Source organism: Ilyonectria robusta, assembly GCF_021365365.1.
Source record: "Ilyonectria robusta strain PMI_751 chromosome Unknown BGZ61scaffold_8, whole genome shotgun sequence".
In the NCBI taxonomy this organism is placed as follows: domain Eukaryota; kingdom Fungi; phylum Ascomycota; class Sordariomycetes; order Hypocreales; family Nectriaceae; genus Ilyonectria; species Ilyonectria robusta.
This window is the reverse complement of record NW_025764442.1, coordinates 238,945-263,935: the sequence shown is the minus strand read 5'-3', so window position 1 is coordinate 263,935 and position 24,991 is coordinate 238,945. Positions and strand designations below refer to the sequence as shown.

Below are 24,991 nucleotides of genomic sequence, written 5' to 3'. Positions count from 1 at the left end.
TTGTTGATTTGGGTGCTCTCGACGGCGTTATGGTGGGAGCTCTGTAGATAAAATCCGGTATACCTCAAAACCTTTTACGACTGAAAACTGGACTGAAAACTGGACAGGCGAGTGGGCTCATTGCGGTTGTTTGCTGTGTTGGCTTGTGGTTTGCCACCAGTCAGATCATGAGTGCGATGTTGGCAGTGGACAGATGAAAGACTTGTCGGAGCCGTAGTCGACTCAGCAAGCAAGAATTAATTTCCTACAATATTCAACCGCAATCATTTCGATCTTACCTAACTCTGTGACTTGAGACTTTTGTTCGGGTCGGCTCTGCACAACTTTGCCCAGTGGGTGTGTCGCATGTGCTCAATGACGTTGCTGTGCGAGGCGAAAATTAGTGGAGAAGACCCTGTAACAACCTGCGCTAGCGGCTCCCGTTGGGCCAGGCAGGCTCCGGCCAGGTGCAGGATTTCAGCCTTCCGTCACTAGCACTTCACGCGTCAAGCTCAACAGTGCAACTTCTTTTTTTTCTCCCCTACTTTTTCCCTGCGTTCTTCTCCGGAACACCGACTCTCATTCACTTCCCTTCTCAAATATGCGATCATAAAACAAACCACTGCCATTCCGCCACAATGTCATCGCAGGGCATTCGCCTGCGCCTCGCCATCCGCAGGCACGCGGTCCCTGAGGTCAAGCTCGTGTGGCCATGCGTCACCTCCGAGGACCTCACAGTCGCAAAGCTCCTCGCCCAAGTCAACGAAGTGGTGCCCCTCGAGAGTGGAGAATGGGGTCTTGAGGACTACGCCGTTGAACTAACCGACGGCAATGGGGGCAGCTTTGAGTGTTTGCACTTCCAGCAGGTTGGCAGGATCTTGAAGGAGGATGACCAGGTCTTGTAGGTTTTATGCTTCTTTCGACACTTCGCGCCAGGCTTTGCTAACTTGGCAACAGGATCCGATCCCTTCTTACCGAAGACCTCAGGCGACGACGACTCACCGGACGACACCAGATTTCCTCTGATGGGCGGCACCTCGTTGACGGTCTCGCTTTCGGAAGACCGTGGCTGAGGGTCCCCCGAGATCGACCTGCCCTTGACTTGCCTCCACGAAAACGAGCCCGACTGGAATATGACATCGAGGAAGATGAGGAGGACGAGGATGACGAAGAAGATGAGTCCTTCACAGACGAAGACTCTACGGAAGATGAAGAGCTACCAGAGCAGCTCATGCTGGAAGGCACAGAGCCATTCGATGCCGACGAGCCTAGCAGCGTTGGCATACATGCATTGTTTGACGATGCCGATCGGGATGCCGACAATGAAGGCGATGACGGTATCGACAGCGACGACAACGACTTCCTCCCAGGCAACGATGCCGAGAGCAGCGCCGACGAGGAGGAAGACGTCAACCTCGAGGACGAGCTACGAGTTTTGCAGGAAGACAACGCTGTCATAGGAGACCAGCCGTCAACGGAGCACCTGGAATTCGACTCTAGCGACGACGACGATTTGCCTCGGGGTCTTCTCACGGCCCAAGATCTGGACCTCTCATCCCTTGACCATATCGCCACTCTTCGATCGGCGTTTCCCCTAACATCAGTAACTTCCATCCATACCGAGTTGCTCCGTCAGCATATGAACCTGAGAGCAACGTTCCAGGCCCTCGCCAAATCGAACGAGCCGACTATGAGCTTTGACGAAATGATGGATCGAGCATTAACTGGGTTCATCGATTACTCTCAGCCAGCCCTTCTCGGCCAAGAAACTTCGTTGCTCGCGGGTCTTGGCGCCCGAGAATCTGGAAGTCCAGACATCAGAGGGCTCAGGGGCTCGGCAAGGCCAATGATTGAGGAGGTAGAGAGTATCGATACTCCTGCCACAGGTGGTCCCAGGATGGAAGCCCCATCGGGAGAATTCACCTTCCGCCAGGTGATGAACATGAGCGTCGAGGCTAGTAGTGACGACACATCCAGCAGTGATAGTAGCTCAGAAGCAAGCTCCGATGACTCAAGCTCCGACGACGATTCCGATGACGACTCCGACGACGCCATGGATAGCTCTGACAGCGAGTCTAGTGATTCTAGCGATTCCAGTGATTCTAACTCTGATTCTGACTCGAGCTCAGGTGACGATGCCAGTGTCAACAACTCCACGGGCCGCCTCGAAGACGATGACGACAGCTCGAGTGACTCCGACTCCAGCAGCTCGAGTGACGATTCCGCATCAGAGCCAGAGGAGGTTCCCTCAAAGAAGGAAGCTCCAGCAAAGGCGCTCGTAGTCCCGGAAGTTTTGAAGCAGATCCTCGCTACATCTACTACCTCGCCACCCATCGCCGCCCCTGTCCCTCCTGGTTGCGGTCTTACCAGAACCCAGAAGCGAAATGCTCGGAGGCGAGACGCAAAGAGGCTCAAGGAATCAAATGGCGCTCAATTGCAGTCGCCGATGATTTCTGAAGTTGAGAACGAGGATGCGGAGCTATTGGCTCGAAAGAAAGCCCTCCTGCTCAGCGTGGTTGGCGAAGAAACTCCCAAGACCAAGGCAGAGCAAATTGCAGTTCCTAGTAGCACAGAGATCCACCCCAAGGACACACCCACGGTAGAAACTCCCCAGGATGCCCCTCCGAGCAGCGAACCCACCTCGCAGCAGCGTCGCATGAAGGTTGACATGGGTGCTGGACGCAGACTTTTGTTTGGCGCACTCGGGCTGAAGAACCCCAAGTCAAAGGCCGACGAAGACAAGCTTCGAAAGAATCTGATGAAGGATGTGCGACCGTTGGAGAACCATCGAATTCAAGATATCCCAAAAACCAATGGCGCCAAAGAGTCTGAGCCAGAGCAACCCGATGAAGATCCTGAGGCATGGCGGGAGAAGATTTCATACCGCGGCGTGGAATGTTGCCACGAGGGCATGGTGCTCAGCGAGCCACCATTTCCGTTTGTGCAACGTTGGGATCCCCAACAGCAGTATGGGTCCATGAGGAAGAGGAAGCGAGAGTCGCAGAATGTGTACGACGAGAGCTACTACGAGGAAGATTCCCAGTGGAACGAAGACGGCACCGAATGGGTAGAACCCGAGAAGAAGAAGAAGAAGTCGAAGAAGCGAAAGGGCAAGGATAACCACGGTGACGATGAAGGAAAGGAAACCAATGCTGACGCGGACGTGATTCTCAACTACGATGACACGCCAGCCAAGGCTCGTCCGGAAGACAGCCAGTTCACAGACGTGGACGATCTCCCATCTTTGCCATCGGATCTCACCACCCTCTCCGTGCTCGAGTTTAACGACGTCAAGCCCGGCATGGTCGTGACCTGGAAGCAGCTGCTCATGTCCAAGGCTACAAGCTGGCAACCCCAACTCGCATCTCTCACGGGCTTGGTCTTGTCCATCAGCGACGATGACTGTGTCCATGTTCTACTCGCTAAAAGAGACCGTGAAGAGAATGACAAGGTATACGATGAGCACACCGGCAAGCGGGTATATGACAAGTTTGAGGCGCCAGACTCGGATGAAGATGACGAAGACGAAGGAGACACTGGACGAAGAGACGTGGAGTGGACAGAGATGACTGAGACGAGATTGGTCCAACCCGCGCCGCCATCCAGCTCGCCGAGTGCACCCGCGAACGGAGATTCGGTCCAGGCGGCTGAGAGCGCACCAGTGGCCGATTCAATCGCAGACAACGTAAGCAAGAAAAACGACGATAACGAGACTGTGGCTGAGGAGTTAGATACGCAGGAAGTGATGGCCGGTGTGGAAGTCGAGCTAAGAGACCTAGAGACAACCAAGACTGCGCCAAGCGATATATCGACCCCGATCCCATCCGGACAAGCCCCGCCACGCATCGAGGTGATCGCCTCGAACGACTGGCCAAACATGGCGGCCCAAAGTACAGACTCGCCGATCGAGAGGGATAACAGCCCGAGCCGGCAATTACAGGAAATGTCACAGGTGGCTTCTACTCCAGAGAAACGGGACCCGGAGGTTACTTCTGGGGAAAAGAACGATTCTAATGTCGACCAACCTGTTGAAGGATGTGACGCTCTGGAAATCGACATGGAGGACTGGAACCCTACACTTCTGAAAGATTCTGAACTGGAGTCAGTGATTCCCGATAGTATGCCGTCTCTTGGTCTCCCTCAACCATCAGATGTAGACAATTCTCGCCCATCACCTGTGGTTGAGCACCCTCTCGCGGTGGCTTCGTCAGTAGGCAGTGTTCACAGTGGACGACAACCACCCTCAAACTATGGCATGGAAGAGTCTCACGAGCGCATTGAGGATTCTGCGATGGGAGACACTACTCCTCGTGCACGCGACATGACGCCAACCCCACGAGATGGCCCGTCTATTGATGAAGACAGGAGGAGCAGTAGTCCGTTCCCATCTCTGGACGAGATCTTTCACACCGCCGCCACGTCGCGACACACACAGAGCCCTGGAAAACCAGCACAAATGTCAGCAATGCAGTCTCTGAAAGCTAGTGTGAGACGAGACTTTGAGTACGAAGAGGCGATGCGCAAGCTCGATGAGGGTGAGGAGGAGTCGGACCTGTCATCGGACAAGAACAAGTCGATCCGGAGCTTGTTCCCGAATGCGACACAGCCTGAAGCCGAAGTAGATCTTCCCAAACTTATTCCACCCAAGTTGGAGACACCACCAAGGTCGGCACGGTCTCAGCGAGCGAAGCGATCATCGCCGTTTAGGATCCCAGAAGGCAGCCAAGTTATCTCACTCAGCTCCAGCCCGGACTCATCGCAGTTTGTAGAGGATTACGCCCTCGACAATGACGACGAAACCTACAAAGAGAGTCCTCATCCAGACGGATCAGGTTTATCCCAGAAAAAGGACCGCGATGTGACGCGACGAGAGACTAGGAGCCGAGGAAAGAGTGTGCCAGCGACAACAAGAGGCAAGCCCATGCGGACCAAGCTGGGACGTGGCCGGACATCTTTGCCACCAGCAATGGACGCCAACGCGAGCGCGGTCAGCCAGATCAAGGGGCGGAAGAAGAGGGGCGGCAAGTCTTGAGGGTGGGAGGGAGGCAATGATACTTGGGTTGACAATACTTGGTTCGACGACCACATCCACGCATCAACTCATGATGTCATTTTGTTTTTAGCTACATGCATTGCTGCATTTCCGGCGGAGGCGAAGATACCACTGTTTAATATGTACGATAGCGAGAGTGAGGAGGACGGCACGGTTGGTTGAGAGCATCACCGGCCGAGGCGTTGGAACTTATGGAACCTGCATCACAATACAAAGCTGAAGAATGGAAACGCACTCGTTTCAGGACTCTCGTGACTGTGCCCTCTGTGTTGGTGTTGTGTGTGTGTCCCACTTCACGTCCAAGTCGCCCCAGCCAACCAATCTCGACTCCTCCAACACCACCCACCTCCAGAATCCCAGATCCCCACCGCGCCCATTGGGTCACGCTGCCACGACTAGTTAAGCATAGTGCAGCCTAAATTCCTGCTCATGAGTCCTGGAAATGTGCTGCATCGCCGCACGCCAGCTCCTGTGTCTGGTGTGCGTCACGGGGGTTGACTACGGGGGACGCATGATAAAAGCGTCGCGTGTCGCATGTCGAGGAGGGGAGCTGAACTGTCGTGTCTTGATTGATATTCGTTCGCGCGTTCCTTTAATTCTCTGGGTTCTGTTCTTATTTCTCATCTTTTCTGGGTTGTTCTTCTTAGTGTGGTTCGCAGTGTGGCATCACGACAAAGAACATCAAGACAAAGGCTTTCTAAGTGGCAACACGGTTATATACCACACCATTGTACCCTTTGCCACAACCAACGTTACTCTCCTGTCTACACTGTCGAATTCGTCAAACAAACAACAGTTTATTTGTCTTATATATACTACGATCAATATATTTCCACCGCTGGCATGAAGCTACCCTACACCATCATGGCAATTTGCCTAGCCGGCATCGCAGCCGCGCTCCCGGCCACAACCACAGCAGCACTCCCTGCGACAACGGCCGACCTCACATCACAACCCACCGCAACAAACGCCCAAGATCCACCCACCGGATGCCTCCGCCCGAGGCAATCCAACCCCGAAGACGACCCGCCTCCCTACGTGCCCATCGTCACCGCCGCGCCGACCCAGGACGCGGCGCTGGCGAGTCTCGGCTGGGTCCAGACGACGTACTACGAGTGCCACACGCGGGGCGGCCAGGAGCACTGCGGCTGGCACATTCCCGTCATGAAGAAGGAGTCTGCAGGAGCGGCGCGGAGAGGCGGCGCGTGGGGTGCTGCGGTTGCTGCTGGGCTTGCGTGTTGGGCGGTGCTGTGACGACGAGAGAAGTGACGTTTTGCATACGGCTCTGGGATTTAATTTGGGAAGCATCTTGGAGTCGGGGAGTTAATGGAGGGATAGAGTTTGATACCCAGCTGGCTGGCCGGCATCTTATGAAGACACGAACAATACTTTTTTTAACCATTGAAATGATTCCTTCCGTTGTGACATATCCATTGGTAGTGCTGTCCCATGCCCTTCCAATTCATCGAGAGCGACAGGCGTACACATCCACATGCCACCAAACGAAAGAGCAGACGGAGGGAGCTAATGTGTGTCATGTAATATTTTTGGTCCGAAACCCGAAACACCATTGATTTCATGCTAGTGTATTGAGGAAAGATCATGAAGGCCAAGCCCTCACGCCTCCTCGCCGAGTCCACAATTCCGTCGACACGTCCCTCATGCCGAAGAAATGGACGCACCCGCATACCCGTGGCTGCAGAAGGCAAAACACCACAGCTCCCCCACCAATCCGAGGATATACATGGATTTCGCCGTTTATTTCTCCTTCTTCGCCTTGGCACCCTTGACCTTCGCCGTTCCGCGGAGGGTCTTTTGTCGGTTCTTGCGCTGCTTGCCTGTAGAGTGGAAGAGACCACGTTAGCCGTCTGTGTTTCTGCAACTGTCCTACCGTCCGCATCCCGGCCAACATCCACACAGCAGGTGTTGCCGGACGAGGCGACGGTCATGGAGGGGTACGCACGCTGCTGTCTGCTGGCACGCTCGGCCTTGGTGGCGAGGCCAACACGGACCAATCGGTACTGAGGCTCGAACTTCTTCATGGCCTCGGGGGAGTCGTAGACGAGGGCGAAGCCGGTGGTCTTGCCGCCACCGAACTGGGTTCGCAGACCGAAGACGGAGATCTGGTCCTTCTGGGCCTTGTAGAGGGCGCCGAGCTTCTCGCGGAGCTCATCCTTGGCGATGTTGGCACGGTTGGGGTGGAGGATGTCACTGTACGCAAGTCGCGTCAATCAGCCCAGGTTCTTTCTCAAATCGTCGACACCATTCCTCCATCGCTCCCTCTCGGTCCAATCCTCAATCTCCACGGGCAGACGCGATCCTCTTTCGTAAATGCGCACATCGAGCCCAGGGTCGTCGTGGCCCGGGGAGAGGGGAGAAAAAGTTGGAGAGACAGCGATGGCGATGGTGACGGCGAGGGGTTCAATTCAAGGGCCAGCACTCACACGACCATCTGCTTGCGGCCCAGCAGAGGGTTGCGGATGAACTTGCGAGTTCGGAGGGTGACGGGGGAGTCGTTGTCCGCCATGGTGTCGGTGGTGGTGATGGTCTCTGGGTGAGTTGACGGGCGAGAGACGGCGGTTGGGTGGGTGAGGTCGTGGATGAAGTTGTCGCGAGCGGCAAAACTAGGCAGAGGAGCGAAAATTCCGATTCCCGTGTCGCTTAATTGGGCCCAACCCTAACAAATCTGTGGGTGCTGCCCCAATTATGAGGCAGCCACACAAACCAGGTTTTTTGAGGTTCGTCACGTGAGTTGAGACCTGACAAACCCCGCCCCATATTTCCTCCCCAACCGGTAAAGCCTCGGCGGGGAGAGCAAGCGTCGGATGAAATTGTTAGTGAACAAGGCGACTTGGTTCCGCGATGCATCTATGGGGATCGAGTGCTTGGTGGAGCATAACCAACTCATTAAGTCTTTGCTTAATGACTGTTCTGTTTAGTAACTGGTCTATTTTGAGAACATTATCCATGTAAGGATTCTCACAACTAAAAGTACACCCTCACGAAACATCGACACACAGGTCACACTGTGCACTAACAACCATGGAGTCCTCGCCCCCATGGGCAAGACAAGTCAACCGGTTCTGCAACCAATATCTCCAGTTGGAACCTGAGTTGGACTTTCCTGACGCTTCACTCCTTAAGACCCAGCAAGTTCAGGATGTTCTCTATACAAGACTGTTTGCGGATGGAGCCGTTCAGTTTGGACCTCCTCAGAGATACCAGCTTCGAGTCCTGAAGGAACTCATGAAGAAAGTCGAGGCGAGCATTGATGACTGGAATGAGAATGTGAGTGCGACTGCACATTGCACTGGGTGTACCACGCAGGCTGTGCCGTCGTTGTTCTGACCGAAGTTGTAGGGTGTCTCTGATGATTTGATGTCCACTCTATCCATTCTTCTCGCAACGCCTCTCGCTCCCGAGGCTACGTCTGTTCAACAAAAATGCTACGTTACCTACCAGTTATCTTCCCTAGCAGGTGGCACCCTGGGATCACAATCACAAGAGTCCCCGAGGGATCCTCATGTCACCCTTCTCGAAAACCGCTCTCTCATCTCAGCCGCTGGGACCACAGGACTGCGAACTTGGGAAGCTGCACTTCATTTGGGGGTGTATTTGTGTCAAAACAGCTCTATTATCAAGGGCAAACGGATCCTAGAGCTGGGCGCTGGCACCGGATATCTCTCGATCCTCTGCGCCAACTTCTTGGGATCTCCCAGTGTAATTGCTTCGGACGGCTCCGACGACGTTATCAACAACCTCCCGGAAAACCTGTTCCTCAACAACCTCCAAGACTCGAACGCGGTCGTTCCGATGGAGGTCAAATGGGGGCACGCTCTCATGGGCACCGAGGAAGACAAGTGGAACGGGGGTCGGCCCGTGGACGTCGTGCTCGGCGCCGACATTACCTACGACCAGAGGATCATACCTGCACTGGTCGGGACTCTCCTGGACGTCTTTCAACTGCACCCCGCAGTCGAGGTCTACATTTCAGCAACCCAGCGCAACGAGTCAACATTCCAGGTGTTCCTAGACAAATGCCAGATCAACGGCCTCGCCGTGGAAGACCTCCAGTTTGAGGTGCCGAGCAGGGAGACGCAAGAGGGGCCGTTTTACAATGACAAGGTAGCTATTCGAATTTGCAAAGTGTCCAGACCATAGCACAATGGACGAGACACTAGCTACATCGTGGGCCTTCAAGGGAGCTCAAAGGGCGGGGAAAGGTTGTGGCTCTCGGTATTACGGCTACTCGGCCAGTGGTGATTTGGTGAATAGTTCCACAACATTCCAGTCATCAGCTCAGGCCGCGCAGCAGACATGCCTTTCCTGTCAAGTTACACACGCGTCGAGGGAATGCGGGGTTTAATCGGAGACATTGGCCCGACAAGCTTTCGTCAATCACGTTGTTCTGACCCCAATCCGACGAGCCACAGCTCCAGGGTAGATCTGCCGTGAATGCTCATGCCACCACCCCTCCAGCTGTCAGATCATAGGAACTGTCGACCCGCATGCGATCAGGTCTCTGCACTGCAACCCGTCGGGAGATTTAGGTGCCTCTCGAGTCCCGAGGCATTGACACAGCTGACATGCCGATTGCATGTTAGTCACGATATGTGTTCGGGATGTGTTGAGGTGTCACGCCACGATTGTCGACGGGCGTGATGGGCTTGATGGTTCCTCGGCATGGAACTCAGGCATAGCTTGATGATTGGCCCATGGTCCTTAAAAGAATCGAGTTCGTGTGACGGTTGATCAGACAATTGATGAATGTGGTAACCAACCCCGACTTCCCCATCACGTTCGCTCAAACTTACTACGTCCAAATCGCCACTCCCCGCACTCGCAACAAGGCCCCGTTGGACTCGCTTGACGCCTTACGAACTCAATCATGGGAGCAAAGAGGAGCTCTGAAGGTTCGATCGTGACCGCGGATCGGTCCCAATGATTGATTGACACCCCCCCGCACTTCAATGGCAGGTGGGCACACCATGCCACTCTCTCCCGTATTCCGTCGACATGGTCCGGTGGGGCCGGGAACAGCAACATGCAAACGTACGAACGTTGAGGTCATGAAACCAAGAACCAGGTTCCACAGCCAATGTGACGCGTGGGACTCGGGAGAACGAGGCGCTAGACGATGAGAGCAATCGAAGATGGCGCTTCAAGCAATGCGACATGGGGGGAGTCGTGCGTGGGAGGCTTTTCGGAGGGTTCTGTAAGGCACACACCTTGATCGACACTGCGCGCGCATCATGGGATGTGACGATGACTTAGGATGAAGCTGTGGTTGAGGATTGATCTGCGCATAGGTATTCAGATGACCGCCGTCCTAGCGAGGCAGGATTTTAAGAGCACTATGACGGATAAGTCTGTCATTTGTCTTGCTCGATCCTCGATGGAAGTTTTGGAGCTGTTATAGTCTTGTCGTCATGATTTCGCCCATGGCGTAATGGAAGTGATAGGGAAAATTACCCGATTAGACACCACGATAGGCCCTACCATGCAAAGTTGCGGGTACGCGTTCAAATCGATACAGAGACACGTGTAATGAGCGAATTGTAAGTGACTTGTGCATAAACAGGTTCGTCCGCGCTCCGGATAGACAGCCGGTATTACGGCGTGGAGGCTGTGGAAACATCGAAGCACAGGCCACGGATCCAAGTTAATTGTCCCGGTTGAGGACAAGCTCTTCCGTCCTGTCAACGAAGCCGGGAGGGATTTTCGTACCCCTGTACGGTGGACCGGAGGATATTTAGGGGACGAAGAGGAGCCGGAGCTTGTTTCGGGATTGGGTTGCTGTCACTTTGGATGAGCTTTTTTTCCCCTTTTTCTTTTTCATTATTATTCCTGACGTAAGTGCGTGCTTGATGATGGGGTATCACGTTGTTTCGAGGCAGGTGGTGCCGGGAGTTGATGTCATGCATTTTCTGCTTCGTGGTGGAGCTGGGGAACTTGACGGGATCAGGGTATGTTGACGGGATGGCACTCTGACCCGTCGAGCTTCCCATTCGAGATTGTGCATGCAATGTAAACACGCACTGTAATTAGGAGTAAGAATAGACATTGGCCCAATGCCCCCGAGGCCCGCTAGTCTGGCGATTGCTCGGTTTTCTCATTCTTATTGCCTGTGGTGGCCCGTCCATACGAACGCACATCTATCCCGGTCTATCGGGGGCCGGTTCGAGCTGGTTGCTGCTCCATTCTTAGATTACGGGCCGGGGCTTACAAGGGGAGAGGGCCACTATCAGGGAACGAGCAGGGGAGAAGCGACAAGCAAGTCATCAAAAACCTCGGGATGAACCCGTTCCCAGTGTGCAGTACGGGGTCGTGTCCGTATTCCGAATTCCGAACTACACACGGCAGTGCGTGTCAACAGCCAACAGGTGATGTATGCAGTTCGACGGCGACAGAAACAGTTCTGTCACGAAACCGTCATCCCGCAGCGCATCATGGCTCACCATCGCCCCACGAGTGTGCCAGGTCTCGTGCTCCTTATCAGCAGTTTCCAATAGCTTGGATGCGTCGCCCGCCTGTAGCCGCGCCGTCAGCAGTCGCGCATTGGACTATTGGGAGGAGGGGAGGGCCAAGCTTTCTTGGCCGGTTGTCGATGCGACGTTGGCTGCGTTGGCCTTATCCATTGGCACTGGATTCAGTGTCAGAGCTGGTGCCAGTATGGGTGCCGATGTCGTGCTGATAGTCGATATCGGCAGAGTCGTTGGAGGAAGCAGCAACAAACGGGAATATTCTGGTGGGCATTTGCAGCATTCCCACCACCCACCCCACCGCCAATGCCCGCAGGACGATCGCTGCATCACCGGCTGCATGTAACTGGGTTGTTAGATAGCGCCGCAACACACTCACGGCACCTACAGCCCTCCCAGCGCTCACCGGCTGCACTTCCCTAATCGCTGGCCACGGTAGCGGCTGCACGTGGTGCCTAGAAGCCCTGTCAAAGTGCCAGCTGGCTGCTGTGGCCGCTGTGGCCCTGAGGCCCGGGTGCAGTGCGTGCAGTGCAGCGACCCAGAGCGTGCGTTAGGCGGGTTAGGTTGCGTTGCGTGTGTCCACTGCACCCCCAAGGACCCAAAAGGGCCCCCTCGTTCTCCATTCCGGCGCGGTCACGGGGCTGGCCTGCTTGCATCGTCGCGGGCACTCACCCAACCGCCACTGCACGCACTGCACGCACCCTGGCCGCCACAAAGTCGGTAACACACTGCGCTGCACCATGTCTGAGCCCCAAGGTTCCAACGCCCGTCTCGATCTTTGGGTCTGGATGGAGTCCTGCGTCTGCACGCTGCAGTCTGGCGATGCTTCCCGGCAGTCAAGAGGCATTGGCCGACCCGACGGCCTCCTCCGACCCGTCCTAACGGCCGACGAGAGGGGTTGACGTTGAGGATGAGATTTCCCTTCCCCTCGCGCAAGCGCCTACGACACTACTATCGTCACCATGAACTCGACAAACTCGACCGCCACACATCGAAAACAGTAAGGCTGGCACTGCATCCCCTCAGGGACGCAAAGAATGGATCGGATTTTCAGACGGCCGAGGGGGGGACGGATCCAGGACCCATCCAACACCATCCTCTCCCAAGATTAGAAGCTGGAGAATGATAGCGCTAAGAAGCCCGCCCAACTGTTCCTGGTTAAACCTCGTATCCCCCAGCGGCAAATCACTCCCCTGGTAGAGGCAGTAGGGCGGCGCAACAACCAACCAGACACGCGAAAATGCGCCAGATGTGAGAGGCAGTTTTCTCTCAAAGATTGCGGGTAAGACGAACGGAGAGGCAATCACGACTTCCTCATGGCTCCAGCCTATTGCGTGCTGAATGAGGCACACGGCGCTATTATTACCATTGTGCCCAACGCGCACCGGCCACTTCCATATCCGCAGCCATCCACAATCCATACCCTGGACGAGGCCCAAGAGAGGCACAGAGGGGCGAGAATGGGACGCATCGGGATGGTTCAGTAGTCGGCCCCCCCAAGAGATAGAGATACCTGCACGTCGACAGAACGATAGGCTGCACACCAAGTACCGCGCTAAGGTGAAGAGGAGAAGGGAAAAAATAAAAGCGTACATCGTTGCATTGAAAAGGTGCACTAGCTTGTGCCAGAGCATCGGGGTGTTCCATCGCTTGTGCCCCCCCTCTGCGCTTTGCCATCTGCCACAGCGCCACACACACCACACACACCACCACATCGTCTCGAGTCCACGCCCCCCTTTCCACGGCCCTGCCCTTCGAGGCAGAGAGGCAAATCACTGGTGCTACAGCTACGGTGCTGTGGGCGTGGGCCGCGGGGGGTGCCGTGGTGCCAAAAACGCCCCCGGCCATCCCCCTCAATCGCTATCGTGTGCCCGTGCTGACTCGCTGTTGGACCTTCATTTCCCTGGCCTGGTCTTGCACCTTGCACCTAGAACCTTGCGTGGCATGCCCGATGCCATGTCCATCTAAACTACTGCTCCTACTGCCGCACCTTTCTCGCAGACACACATATAATCAATTGCTGACCCCTCCCCTTCCTCTGCTCTCCTCCCAACTGCTGAACCGCTGTGCATCCCGACACCCAACCCTCCACTACGCACCACCTCCAAAGCCGCCTCACTTAGCAGCCGCCACCCCTTGCAAATCAAGGCCTCGCCTACATTTATACACGACACGGCCCTGTTTACTCGACCCTTTGTCTGCGTCACCCATTGCTGGAGACCCAGTTCGCAGCAGCATTCCTAGGCATTCCTCACTAGCCACACACACGTTGCGCGTCCAAGCTCCCACATTGGCCCCCAGTGTTGAGCAATTCGCCTCTCGACCTTCAACACAGAAACGCCTCCACACCCACCCGGTTGCACCATCACTTAATAGTCGTCGACGTCAACAAGAAAACACCACTACAAAACTCGACAGTTTCCCACGCACCCACGATATTGTCGACCTTGCCTGCGTACCGTTTCATCCTCGATTTTGTGATTGTTTCCGATGGTCTCGTCATTGGACGTGAGACCCCACTTCTTCGTCAGGCAAAGCCGACCTACACCTACGCCGTCAACGATATCGAGCAGCACAACTATCACCGCCACACCCTCCACTTCATATAATACCAAGATGACCGCCGCACATAACTACGGCTTCGCCATGGAGAAGTATATGCTTCTCCAGGAGCAGCACCAGGAGCTCTGCAACCACCTCGACCAGATCCGCCCTCAGCACGGCAGCCGCACCCGCTCCTCAACTCCCTCCTCCTCACCCACCCGATCCTCCTCCTCCTCCATCTCCTCTGTCCCGTCTTCACCGAAGCGCCACTCCCGAAGCAGCGAGCGACGACACCGATCGCACGCCCGTTGCAGTGGCTGGGACGACGCCCACCGGGGCAACGAGCTGAGCACCATTGTCGATGAGGAGACCCTCTGCGAGATCTCCGCCGAGGAGCAGCGCCTGTCCGATGTCAACGAGAGCATCAAGCGAGCTTTGACCGAGCTCCTCAACTGCAGCACCGTCCGCAGCGACCGCTCGTTCCGTCTCTGGGTGCAAACGCGCCTCATGGAGACTGAGAAGGAGCTTCGGTCAGGACGCCGGAGACGAAGCACTGAGTGAGCGCTCTGTTGATGCGATGAGCTGCCACATCCGATGTAGACAACATCGGAGTTGCTTCATCGCCATCGCGCTACAACATAATTCTTTTAATTCTAATACTCTCTTGCATCTTCGGCATCGGCAATGGCGTTTGGACAACGGAATCCCTACTGGACAAAGACTACCTCCAGGGGGTTGGGACGGGAATTGACGGGAAAAGCGTTGGGCTCTCTGGCTACGAGACGATCAATTTTTTTTGTTTTGGGTTTTACATCTTCCAGACGGACAGAACGGGACGTCGCCTTGCATGGCCTGGACATGGCATAGCATTGGCATTGGCATGGGTATGGCGCGGGCACTTTAACCTTCATTTAACATTCTTGAACCGCGCTGGACACGAAGCTCTGGAGATCCAGAGTCTATCGTATTACATCATTAGCATAGCTTCGGGCACTCTGAACATTGCCTTTCTTTGGTAGCAATACCGGCTTCGGCCAAACCAACCTCATGAATGGACATTGTCTCCCACTCAAGCTGTCATGGATCAACCTCAATCAATGTGAATCACTTCAGGAACCACTCTCTCCACTGTCCAACCCGTTGATGAAACAGTCCCATCCACCGTTTAACACGCGTGTCCATCAAACCCGCAATCTTGCAGATAATCGTCCGGGTCTGATTGGGGAAATGAGGATCATTTCGCAACTCGGTGATCCATGTTCAAAGCTCCCCAGAGCGCCGACCCCCAAACCCTCAAGGGGCTGGGGTCCACAACCGGCCAGAACCCAAGCCCTGCCAAGAAGGGGCTTGGCGCTGGCCGGATCTTTGGGGCTGAACTCACTGATATGCGATTTGGGTCTGCTCCAGTGGGAAGCATAAAGTCCTGATCCAAAATAATGTACTGTATCGCTGGCTATTTGATATAGCTAGAACACTAAGTCTCTATTTTATTATTTTACATATATGAAGTCTTTTTATGAACTTCAGGGTCTAGCTTAAAGATCTTTTTACTGACCCCAACTCTATTCCTTCAGATAAGATGGCAAAATATTATATCCTCGTGCACATTAGCGATGTATGACCCGGTGCAATGCGTTGGATCAGGACCTTATGCATCCCACTGTATGTGATGTATATTCCAACCGTGGACTAACGATGGCGGTGTAGAGAGCTAAACTATGACTTGGTGGAGGCGATATTCTGCAGCTCACTGCCGTCTTAGCCATTGAGTTCGCCGCCTCTGATGGAAAGTGGACGGCCAAGCCACAGGATTCGTCGCAATGGCAGGAGTCACGTGAAGATTAATACGGAATACGACTCTTATCGGATGTGAGCACGCGCCACAGGCTGAGCCACAGGCATCCAAGCTCATGCACTGGTGTGGCGCATTGACTGGATTATCGTCACTTTTGCAGCTTGGTACGCGCAAGGTTACCTAGACTACACTTCACGAGGTTCGACGCGCCTTTGCTTCAACACAAATCCACAAGCCTTCCCGATTCATCGTATGGTGTCGCGACACCTTCAGAGACATACCTAAACCGTCTCCACTACTGGCGAGCGACAATGTCTGTGCTGTTGGAGACTACCGTTGGCGACATTGTCATCGACCTCTTGGTTGATCACGCCCCAAAGCTTTGCGAAAAGTAGGTCTCACCACGATCCCGCTGCTACTCTTCTAATTTCTGAACTGACAGATGATGTAGCTTCCTGAAGCTCTGCAAAGTCAAGTACTACAACTTCTCACCCGTCCACTCTGTCCAGAAGAACTTCTCCTTCCAGACAGGCGATCCCCTCGGTCCGCTCGCCAAAGACTCCGATGGCGGTTCCTCGATTTGGGGCCATGTGTCCGGCGATCCGGCTCAGCGCACATTCCCTGCTTTCCTCCACCCGAAGCTGAAGCACGTCGAAAGAGGCACAGTCAGCATGGCGACGGTTCCGCTCCCGTCGGACCCAGATACGAGGATGGCCGGATCACAGTTCATCATCACATTGGGTGAGGAGACTGATTTCCTGGATGGCAAGGCAGCTATTTTTGGAAAGGTCGTAGAGGGATTTGATGCTTTGGAAAAGGTCAACGAGGCGATTGTGGACGACAAGGGCTACCCGCTCATCGACATTCGGATCAAGCACACCGTGATCCTGGACGACCCCTACCCCGATCCGCCAGCCTTGCGAGAACCCAGCTCCAGCCCCCCTCCTACCGACCAACAGCTCAAGACTGTCCGAATTGCGGACGAAGCGGCGTTGCACGCAGATGATGGTGTGGATGAAGCAGAGCTGGAGAGAAGGCGACGAGATCGGGAGGCCAAGGCGCAGGCTCTCACCTTGGAAATGATGGGTGATTTGCCCTTTGCCGAGGTCAAGCCGCCGGAGAATGTTCTCTTCGTGTGCAAACTGAATCCCGTAACTGGTGATGAGGATCTGGAGCTCATCTTCGGCCGGTTCGGCAAGATCCTGAGCTGCGAGGTCATTCGAGACCAGAAGACTGGCGACAGTCTACAATACGCATTCATCGAGTACGATGACAAGGCATCTTGCGAGGCGGCATACTTCAAGATGCAGGGGGTTCTCATCGACGACCGGCGTATCCACGTTGACTTTTCACAAAGTGTTAGCAAGCTGAGCGACGTCTGGAGGAAGGACTCCAACAACAAGCGCCGAACAAATGCCAACCGTGGCGGCTGGGGTGGTATCAGGGATTTGGAGAAGCGACGACAGTACCGAGACGAGGGCGAGCGGAACACCGAGCATGACTATCGCATGGTCCATGGCGCCGAGGACATGAAGGGTCGCGTTGAGCGCAACGCCGGCGACCGGCAGAGAGATGGGCCCCCGAACCCACCACAGCCCCGAGATGCGGAGCGCGCCAGGGGACAGCCGGACCGGAGCCGGAGCCCAAGACGTAGAGACGGTGACGGGTATCGGAAGCCGAGAGATGATAATCGAGGGGATAGAAGGGACTGGGATCGTCGGGACCGAGACCGCGGTGGCGACCGTAGGGAACGCGGCAATGATCGTAGGGAACGCGGTGGCGACCGTGACAGGGGCTGGAATAGGGATGGGGACCGGCGTGGTCGAGGCGACTACGGGCGAGGACCTAGGAGGTGAAGGGGAGACACAACCAAGGACAAAAGGAGGGCAGACAATAACCAAGCCAGCAACGGCGTATCACGGATTTAATGACAGACGAGCACTTGCGACGTTTCCACCCTTCTTTCCCGCATTTCGAACGGCGTCTGCAAACTTCCATCAGCATGGGAAGAAGATGAACTTGAAAGGATTAAGCTGCCACAACAAGATCCCACCTACCAACCACGCTTCTACCACACGGAACATGACTTGAGGCATGCCTAAGATCCTCGGCGATCTGGAAAGCCAACTCGGAGTTTCCAAGTTGTCGCTAGCCTCCCAATTTTGGGCCCCTGACTCTGCTATCCATGAGAGCCTACCCTCTACTCTGAGACCCCCCTCTATCACATTGACAAGAACTCCGTGCCTACCCAGCCTCCAAGCTCCAGAGCCCCAAGCACGTCCCTTCGCTTCTGCCTGGCAGACAATGTTGCGCGTTCTGGGACCTCCATTGCGTTGTCATCTCGGTGTACCTTCCCGTCGCCGAATGTACCTCGCCGCCACTCGTTTACCAGAAACTTCTGATCCGCTCTCTGCAGCCCTTGAATGCTCCAAGCACACCCTTTTGATTCTATCATGTGGACCCGGTCCGTGGCATTCCTTCTGACTAGAACGGGAACTGTGATGCTGCTCTGGACAGGGCTCCACTCTCGAACTTGCGAGCTCCGAAGCACGACAAGTATGTCCTCAACTTGGCGCCGAGAGTCCCTGGGTTATGGTGCGATGTGCAGAGCTCGGACTCTTGGAGTCATTCGTATTAGCTCCTAGCCATGTTGCGTATCATGAGGATGGATACTGTGAGTCTGTACCACACGACTACTTCGTTAGCACGTTTCTCCTTGAAGCGATGTTGCGGTGAGAGCATGCGGTATGTTCAGGGCGTTTGGCTGATGTGGAGAGAAGAGTCAAGGATATGCAAACGGATAGTGCAGACAATGTCGTCTTATGGAGAAGATGGTTGGCGCAGACTGCCGACACTGGTCGACGGGGAAGACAGATCCCTGGCCGGTCTTGCGTAACCTCAACTACCTCTTTGGACAGGATCTAGCTTCTTGTACAACCACATCTCTGCTAATCCGTCACCGAAGTACGGCTACCGACAGCACCCAGCGCATCTCCCTGAGCTTTAGGATGTCGTCACACATGACGAGTCTGTTTTGGGTGCTCAGCAGCTCAGGCCCAGGCCCCTCCACCTCGCCAACGAAGGACCAGCCATTGTGAGCCCCGATGCCGCCACATGTCTCTTGGCCCAGGGCACGGTAGTCCAGGGCAGGCCCCGCGTGCCGAGGGATCAAGGTCGAACAAGCACGGTTACGGCATATGCTTGCTATCTGGATCGCCCACTCTTCCTCGGCTATGGTTGCTCTATGTTGAACGCCGCAACGGACACGGCTCTACACTAGTCGAAAGGATGCAAGACATGCCGGGCGTGAGACCGCCACGCTCCACCGTGCTGGAGGGTTGATAGATGCGTTCTTCGTATTGTGTCGTTGAGCGCAAGCGACCTTGAGAGCCACCGAACCGTGCGTCTGAGATCGGCGCAGACTTGACCCCATGTCCCAGGTTAAGCTACAGCAGGCTTTGGGATACAGGGAAGATTTAATACACTGGTCTAAACTAGTCACTGGGTTCGGTATGCTATTGCTGGGTGGCGACAATTCGCTGTGCCTCTCCCCATGTCAACCAACAAGAGCGACGGCATTGAGAGCATGGTGTCCGACTGACAATAGTCGCCACCACGGGGCATTGCATCATCATGCTTTCAGGTGATACCCGAATCAAGGGGTCCATGGCGGCCATCCTCTCCACCAAGCGGAGCGGGCTTAGGTGTGCCATCTGGCCAGAGTCGAGATTGACGCCGCCTCTCGTAGCACCGAGGAGGGACCACCTCGGGCGTCAAACTCACCAGGCGAGATTTATCGAGATGTGCGACCTTGACTTAACCCTCTGAGTCGTTTGGCGGGGCAGTCGAGGCGTGGACTGCTGACTTTGGATGCAGGCCGAGCCCTTCGGGAGGCGACATCTTGCCAAGCCAAGTCCACGAGGCCTCGTGGGATCGGCCACCGACAGAAGGGTCAAAACGCGGAGTCCTAGATCTGGTCTAGGATGGAAAGGATGCCCGCAGCTGGTCACCAAGCCCCTTCAGGAGCCCTCATCTCGGAGGTCTGGACCATCCCAGCAGGCCAGCCAAACGTTCTGGTACAAACATCTCACGCAGTTGCGCCTCTGGACAAGGCGAGCCAATCGTCTGTACGACAGTGGTGCACACTCGTTAGCCCGCAGCGTCGCCGTTACACCCTTTAATGACAAGGCAGTCAGCAGCATCTTCCACGGGAAGCTACCGTGCTAAAATTTTCCGCGCTGGGATCTGCGCCGGGGGGGGGGAGGGGGGTTGCAATGTTACTCGGACCCTCTTCCTGTCTTGTTGCCGCCGATGCGGGCGTGGCAGAGGCGAGACTATTCTGGACTTGGGCAAGTCGATGCTGTTGCCATACACTCGGGAAGCTAGTTTCGCTCGATACGAGCTCGTGGTTTCTGGTTGACGAATGCGAGAAGCGTTTCTCTTTCCCTAGAAGGGATAGCCACGGGACGATGCTTGAGTTGAAACGTTGCCTGCCGAAAGTAGCGGTCGATTAGGAGGCTGCAGTTTGCTTGTTGTCTCTCGTCTGAGGCTGCTGATATTCGAGTTCTCCATAGACTAGCGGCGTTTAGTTGATTGCAATGTCTCTACCCGAAGACTATGTCATATGTCCCGATTGAGGACTGGCGAAGTCTCTCAGCATGCTCTAGAAACCCTGGAGATTGAAGCAACGTTGCAAGAGACACAAAGCGAAGCTCATTTGGATGTCACGTTTTTTCCCGGACACTACTCTTCTTCAGGCAAAGTCGAGATGTCAACGTCCACAGGCCCGAGACCTTGCAGTTGACGGCATGGTCCGCAGAGCCTGGTCTTCTGTTCTGCTAGATCTCACTTTGCACTTTGCGTCTAGACCAGGCGACCAACCAGATGGCCTGCAGGACATGCTCCTTGCATGCAGCTGCCTGGGAGCAAACTCGAATGAGTCGAATTGAGCAATGCCACAATTTGCAGGGCCTCCACATTTAGAGATCTCTTGCATCGGAGCATCTGATCCTGATGACTGTGGCGTCTTGCCCCATCCCCCAGATCGGCTTCCACAAGTCCCTTTCATCTCGAGGTACAATCTATCCGAGTAGGATTCCTGTCAGAGGCGCTGGCGGGTTGGCTTGGCTTGTGCAACCATAGCCCATTTTTGCGTGAGGGTCTTGCTGGCAGCCTGCATGGCGGTTCCCCATACGGGCGGTCTGGCCATGCTATAATTACACACGCACGAGATTGACCGTTTAGCCGTGTTGATTGGGGAATCCCGGCCCTTTTTCCTGCGCGCAGCCTTACGTCGGAGGCTACATGGAATCCGAGTCCTGGGTTTGGAGGCCCAAGACGGATGTCAACCCCGCGGACACACCCATCACCGCTGTGGTGGTGCGACGAGAAAAGAAGAAACTGAGGCGGCTTCAGTAAAGATGCCAGCGCCGTCGTCCATTCCGGGCGGTTTGTGCGCCCATGCTGTCGAGCGCCAATTCAGCTGGAGCGACGTGGCCGGTCCAAGGACTCTCCGCCGCTCCGCGAGCAAACATGCAGTAGCGGCCGCATATTTCCAACGCCGTATGGACCACGCTCCAACTCGTTATTGTTTGCACAATCGAGTTTAGCGGTGTTGTCCCTGTGCTGCTGTCGAATCACCGTCTTGCTTCCAGATTATTGTCTTTCCCCCGTCGTCAGCCCGCATCTGCGAGTTGGAGCTTGGCCGCTGCTGAACGGGTAACCGCTGCGTTTGGCGTGGACTATGGCCCATGGCGCGTCATAGCTGGAACTCGGACGGCCGTTGTGGTTACGGAGACATGTATCGCTCGTGATAATGGAGCTCTGGTGCTGAGGACGTTGCGATCTAGACGACTTGGTATCCTCTGTTGTCACGCTCTGCTGCGGTTAGGGTTACACGATATGAGCTGAGATGTCAATGCTCGGGCATCTGTTGGCGAATGACCTGCGTTGCGTCACCTGGAGCGAGCCTGGTCCAGGTACTTGCAATGTATCAGAGTACGAAGTCTCTCTTTCTATCTTGTCATTGTCTCACTATCTGCTAGTTTGCTATGTGGGGCGAGGCTTCTCATCGTTTGCTTGTATTTGGGCACCGGAGAAGGTTCAATTGGCTGTCGACGTGGTGTATGTCTCAACGAGGAAGATGATGGTCGCCAATGATGATGGAATACATCCAACGCTTCACTCAGAGGGACGTGAACACGGGGTTTACCGCTGGACGTCGTTTGGGAATGGCCATCTAACAAGGGCCAGACCCATGCGGTATGCTGTGTAGGGCAAGGAAGCGGTCCCTATCCACCATGTGCCGAAAGGCCTGGCAGAGTGACTCTCGACCCGGTTTCTGGATGTTCTCCCGTGTGGCTGAGTGTCCGAAACGATAGTCGGCGTCGTTAGCCCTCTGCAATGACCTCTATCGAGAACTTGTTGCCAGTCTCAGGAAGTCTCAGACGGCCCAGGCCTGCACGTTTGGTTCGACGACGAGGACAGCCGCAATCTGATCGACGCCCGCCCAGATCGGGGCGCCATCGAGACCCCTGGCCCGTTTGTCTCGTCGTCTCTCGACAGACGGAGACGTCTCTCCAGGCAGTCCTGGTGTCGCATGGCATCACCCTAGTCGTCCTGCTGCTACCCGACCTTGGCCACCAGGTTACGCGAAGACGCCCGCCAGTCAGCGGCGGTCCCCTTTTCAGAGGGGGGTTGAGCGTTGGATGGAGTCTGGCAAGTGGCATGCTTGTGCGAGGGGACCCGTTTGTAGCCCACGAACAAGCAGCGCCCAGCATTGCAGCCTCAGTGTTGTCTCTGGTGGATGTGGATCGGACTGTGTTGGATGTAGCTGGGTACCCTCCGCCTGAAGGGGGGGAAGGGGTTGGAGGAGGCAAACAAGATACAGATCCAGATGACTCTGATGGTGGTGGGTGGGCATGCCGCGACGAGTATAAGTGAGTCGTACGGCAGCCCCCTTCTCTGGACCTTTTCCCTAGACTCTCATCGACATTTCTTGTCTGTCCTCTCCTCCCCCTTCTTTTGCTTCCAACCTGGTTGCCAATTTGCTTGATCACTCTCGGATCTTGAACTTGGGCTTTTGGCGTGTCGACATCCCTCTTCGTCGGCTTTCGAATCCCTCATATCAACTGAGTTATCCGCATTTCAGCACTCCTCCTGTAAGTATCCTCCTCCCCGTAGCTATGATTAGCACACTCCCACTAACTGCTGCGGAAACAAAGCTGGTCGAGCCGCGAACCCCTCAGTCTCCCTCGACAAGCCACTTCCCGAAACCTGTACACTCCAGCTTGACCAGTTCATCGGCTCAGGTACCATGACGATCAACGCCCCCCACAACTACTACGGCCCGGCGGACAACCGGCGATATGCCAGCCGGGCTGGAAGCTACCCACCCTCGTACCCCGAGAGACGGGTCGCTACCGGTTTCAGCGGCTGCCCAGGGGGCCCTCCTCGGGACCCTAACGAGCCCCCGATTGACGACAATATGGATGACTACTCTACTCAGCGAAAGCGAATTGCTGTTGCCGTATGTTTCGACCTCCCTTTCTTAGATGTGACTTGGTAGGCTAACTGCAAGATCAGTGTGGACGATGCCGCAAGCGTAAAATCCGTTGCAGTGGCGATAATGGCAACGGATCCCCTTGCACCAACTGCCGCAATGCTGGCTGGGAGCCATGCCAATACCTCCGAGTAAGTGATATCTGACATTGGACTCCCCAAAGCAATTCCCGTTGACTGACCTTTTTATGAGGTTGCCTCTCAGGAAGCCCAGATGAAGAACGGCAACTTCTCCTACAACATTGATGCTTCTCGCCAGTTCCAGACCATCGGTCCTGTTTCCGTCGCCCCTCTCCAGACTGGAGCTCCTCAGTATGATACCTCTGGCATCCAGACTCATGTTGCGAACGATGCTCTGGCCTTCCGCCCCGGTGGCTCGGCTACCTTTACCTACCACTCGCGACCCTTTGATCAGGCCCAGAGCTGGGCCAACGGCATGACTGTCGGCCATGGGGAGGGCGCCGGCGTCCACTTCGGCGTCTTCACTCCCCCCTACCACCAGGGCGGCCAGCAGAGCCAGCAGGACCAGGAGCTGAGCATCAACTACCGCATCGGCGCCGACCAGCCCGACTCGGGCAGCATGACTTTCCAGAACGTGCAGAGCGTGCAGAGCGTGCAGGCCATCCACCATGCGGCTGCAAACGTCCACCAGCGCGCTCTCCCCATGCGTGCCCGACGCACCGCCTTGCCTCTCTCGGGAGCCTCCCCCTACCGGAACGACTCCTGCTCTCCCGTCTGCGGCAAGTCGTCCCAGTCCTCTTCCTCGGGTGCGTCGCCCATGACCCCCGGCTCTGAGGCGTCGGCCCCCGGTTACACCAGCTACGAGACGCCTTCGCCGGGCATGCCCACCAGTGCCGCGTCGTATCCCGCCATGGCGGTGGCCGCCCAGCTCACCCGTCCCAGCGACATCTACGCTGCCACGGGCACCTCCGAGGCCCCCATGTACTCGCCCGGCTCGGCCGCGGCTGGCCCGATGCGCCAGGCCGGCTCCGGCCCTGATATGACCTACCGGTACACCGACACCACGGCGGGGACCGTATCGCCGGTTGGCCCATCCCTCCACATCAAGCTGGAGCGCCAGTCCTCCTCGGCTGATGCTGCCCTGGCGCTGAGCCACCTCCACGGACCGGCCTATGTGGGACAGAACCAAGGCCAGAACCACGGCCAGAACGCATCCTACACGATGGCGGGCGACGTCCAGGGCGCCGGCACCGCCGGCACCGAATCCGATGCAGAGGACAGCGAGTACAAGAATGTTGTGCTCCGAACCTGACGGCCCAACCACGGTGATGGCAGGGTCCCCCGATGGGGATGACCTGTGAGAGAACTGGTGCGAGACCGAAAAATCACTAATCACTGACCGTTTGCTGTTCTGAGTGTGTTTCATTGGCTACGCTTCTGTTTTGTCCTTTTCGCGGCTGCAGTTATGCATCGGGATACGGTGTCGGGAGGGTTGAGTCTTCCTCGAACACGAGGGGGGAAGCCTCTGGCTCGTCCTCGACACGACATCATCGGGCCCTGCTGCGAGCTGACGAGAATCGTGGCCATCTCCATCTCGCCCATGCAAGGGGAGAGAAC

At 55.8% G+C, this 24,991-nt stretch overlaps 9 protein-coding genes across 9 annotated transcripts; 7 read left to right on the top strand and 2 right to left on the bottom strand.

Annotated features, from left to right (window-relative positions):
* Positions 1-617: 617 nt before the first annotated feature.
* BGZ61DRAFT_531464 (uncharacterized protein) lies at positions 618-5,011 on the top strand (the record flags this gene model as incomplete). Its single annotated transcript, XM_046253709.1, has 2 exons — positions 618-880; positions 937-5,011. 2 exons carry the CDS (start codon positions 618-620, stop codon positions 5,009-5,011), a joined length of 4,338 nt encoding a protein of 1,445 aa, XP_046105145.1.
* A 341-nt stretch (positions 5,012-5,352) lies between these two features.
* On the top strand, positions 5,353-5,929 carry BGZ61DRAFT_218728 (uncharacterized protein). Its single transcript, XM_046238074.1, has one exon. It carries the CDS (start codon positions 5,475-5,477, stop codon positions 5,877-5,879), a length of 405 nt encoding a protein of 134 aa, XP_046105144.1. The 5' UTR covers positions 5,353-5,474; the 3' UTR covers positions 5,880-5,929.
* On the top strand, positions 5,897-6,286 carry BGZ61DRAFT_531463 (uncharacterized protein; the record flags this gene model as incomplete). The annotated part of the gene is made up of 1 exon (XM_046253708.1): positions 5,897-6,286. The coding sequence occupies one exon, from the start codon at positions 5,897-5,899 to the stop codon at positions 6,284-6,286; it is 390 nt and encodes a 129-aa protein (XP_046105143.1).
* Positions 6,287-6,330: 44 nt separating this feature from the next.
* Positions 6,331-7,714, bottom strand: BGZ61DRAFT_449612 (ribosomal protein L23/L15e core domain-containing protein). The gene is made up of 3 exons (XM_046245635.1): positions 7,477-7,714; positions 6,996-7,243; positions 6,331-6,870 (listed from the first exon to the last, which is right to left on the bottom strand). Exons 1-3 carry the CDS (start codon positions 7,557-7,559, stop codon positions 6,791-6,793), a joined length of 411 nt encoding a protein of 136 aa, XP_046105142.1. The 5' UTR covers positions 7,560-7,714; the 3' UTR covers positions 6,331-6,790.
* Positions 7,715-8,074: 360 nt separating this feature from the next.
* BGZ61DRAFT_493207 (putative methyltransferase-domain-containing protein) lies at positions 8,075-9,193 on the top strand (the record flags this gene model as incomplete). Its single annotated transcript, XM_046250620.1, has 2 exons — positions 8,075-8,320; positions 8,393-9,193. 2 exons carry the CDS (start codon positions 8,075-8,077, stop codon positions 9,191-9,193), a joined length of 1,047 nt encoding a protein of 348 aa, XP_046105141.1.
* A 3,039-nt stretch (positions 9,194-12,232) lies between these two features.
* BGZ61DRAFT_449608 (uncharacterized protein) lies at positions 12,233-13,130 on the bottom strand. The gene has a single exon (XM_046245634.1). The coding sequence runs from the start codon at positions 13,107-13,109 to the stop codon at positions 12,537-12,539; it is 573 nt and encodes a 190-aa protein (XP_046105140.1). The 5' UTR covers positions 13,110-13,130; the 3' UTR covers positions 12,233-12,536.
* A 1,000-nt stretch (positions 13,131-14,130) lies between these two features.
* BGZ61DRAFT_531460 (uncharacterized protein) lies at positions 14,131-14,619 on the top strand (the record flags this gene model as incomplete). The annotated part of the gene is made up of 1 exon (XM_046253707.1): positions 14,131-14,619. One exon carries the CDS (start codon positions 14,131-14,133, stop codon positions 14,617-14,619), a length of 489 nt encoding a protein of 162 aa, XP_046105139.1.
* Positions 14,620-16,164: 1,545 nt separating this feature from the next.
* On the top strand, positions 16,165-17,709 carry BGZ61DRAFT_350187 (cyclophilin-like domain-containing protein; the record flags this gene model as incomplete). Its single annotated transcript, XM_046240205.1, has 2 exons — positions 16,165-16,244; positions 16,305-17,709. The coding sequence occupies 2 exons, from the start codon at positions 16,165-16,167 to the stop codon at positions 17,707-17,709; spliced, it is 1,485 nt and encodes a 494-aa protein (XP_046105138.1).
* Positions 17,710-23,168: 5,459 nt separating this feature from the next.
* BGZ61DRAFT_531458 (uncharacterized protein) lies at positions 23,169-24,686 on the top strand (the record flags this gene model as incomplete). Its single annotated transcript, XM_046253706.1, has 3 exons — positions 23,169-23,381; positions 23,438-23,545; positions 23,607-24,686. The coding sequence occupies 3 exons, from the start codon at positions 23,169-23,171 to the stop codon at positions 24,684-24,686; spliced, it is 1,401 nt and encodes a 466-aa protein (XP_046105137.1).
* Positions 24,687-24,991: the final 305 nt, after the last annotated feature.

Coding starts and splice junctions, on each gene's coding strand:
- BGZ61DRAFT_218728 (XM_046238074.1), top strand. CDS start 5,475: ATGTGCTGCATCGCCGCACGCCAGCTCCTGTGTCTGGTGTGCGTCACG.
- BGZ61DRAFT_449612 (XM_046245635.1), bottom strand. CDS start 7,559: ATGGCGGACAACGACTCCCCCGTCACCCTCCGAACTCGCAAGTTCATC. Junction 7,244..7,476: donor GGCCGCAAGCAGATGGTCGT/GTGAGTGCTGGC, acceptor ACTTGCGTACAG/TGACATCCTCCACCCCAACC. Junction 6,871..6,995: donor GCGTGCCAGCAGACAGCAGC/GTGCGTACCCCT, acceptor TCCACTCTACAG/GCAAGCAGCGCAAGAACCGA.
- BGZ61DRAFT_449608 (XM_046245634.1), bottom strand. CDS start 13,109: ATGTACGCTTTTATTTTTTCCCTTCTCCTCTTCACCTTAGCGCGGTAC.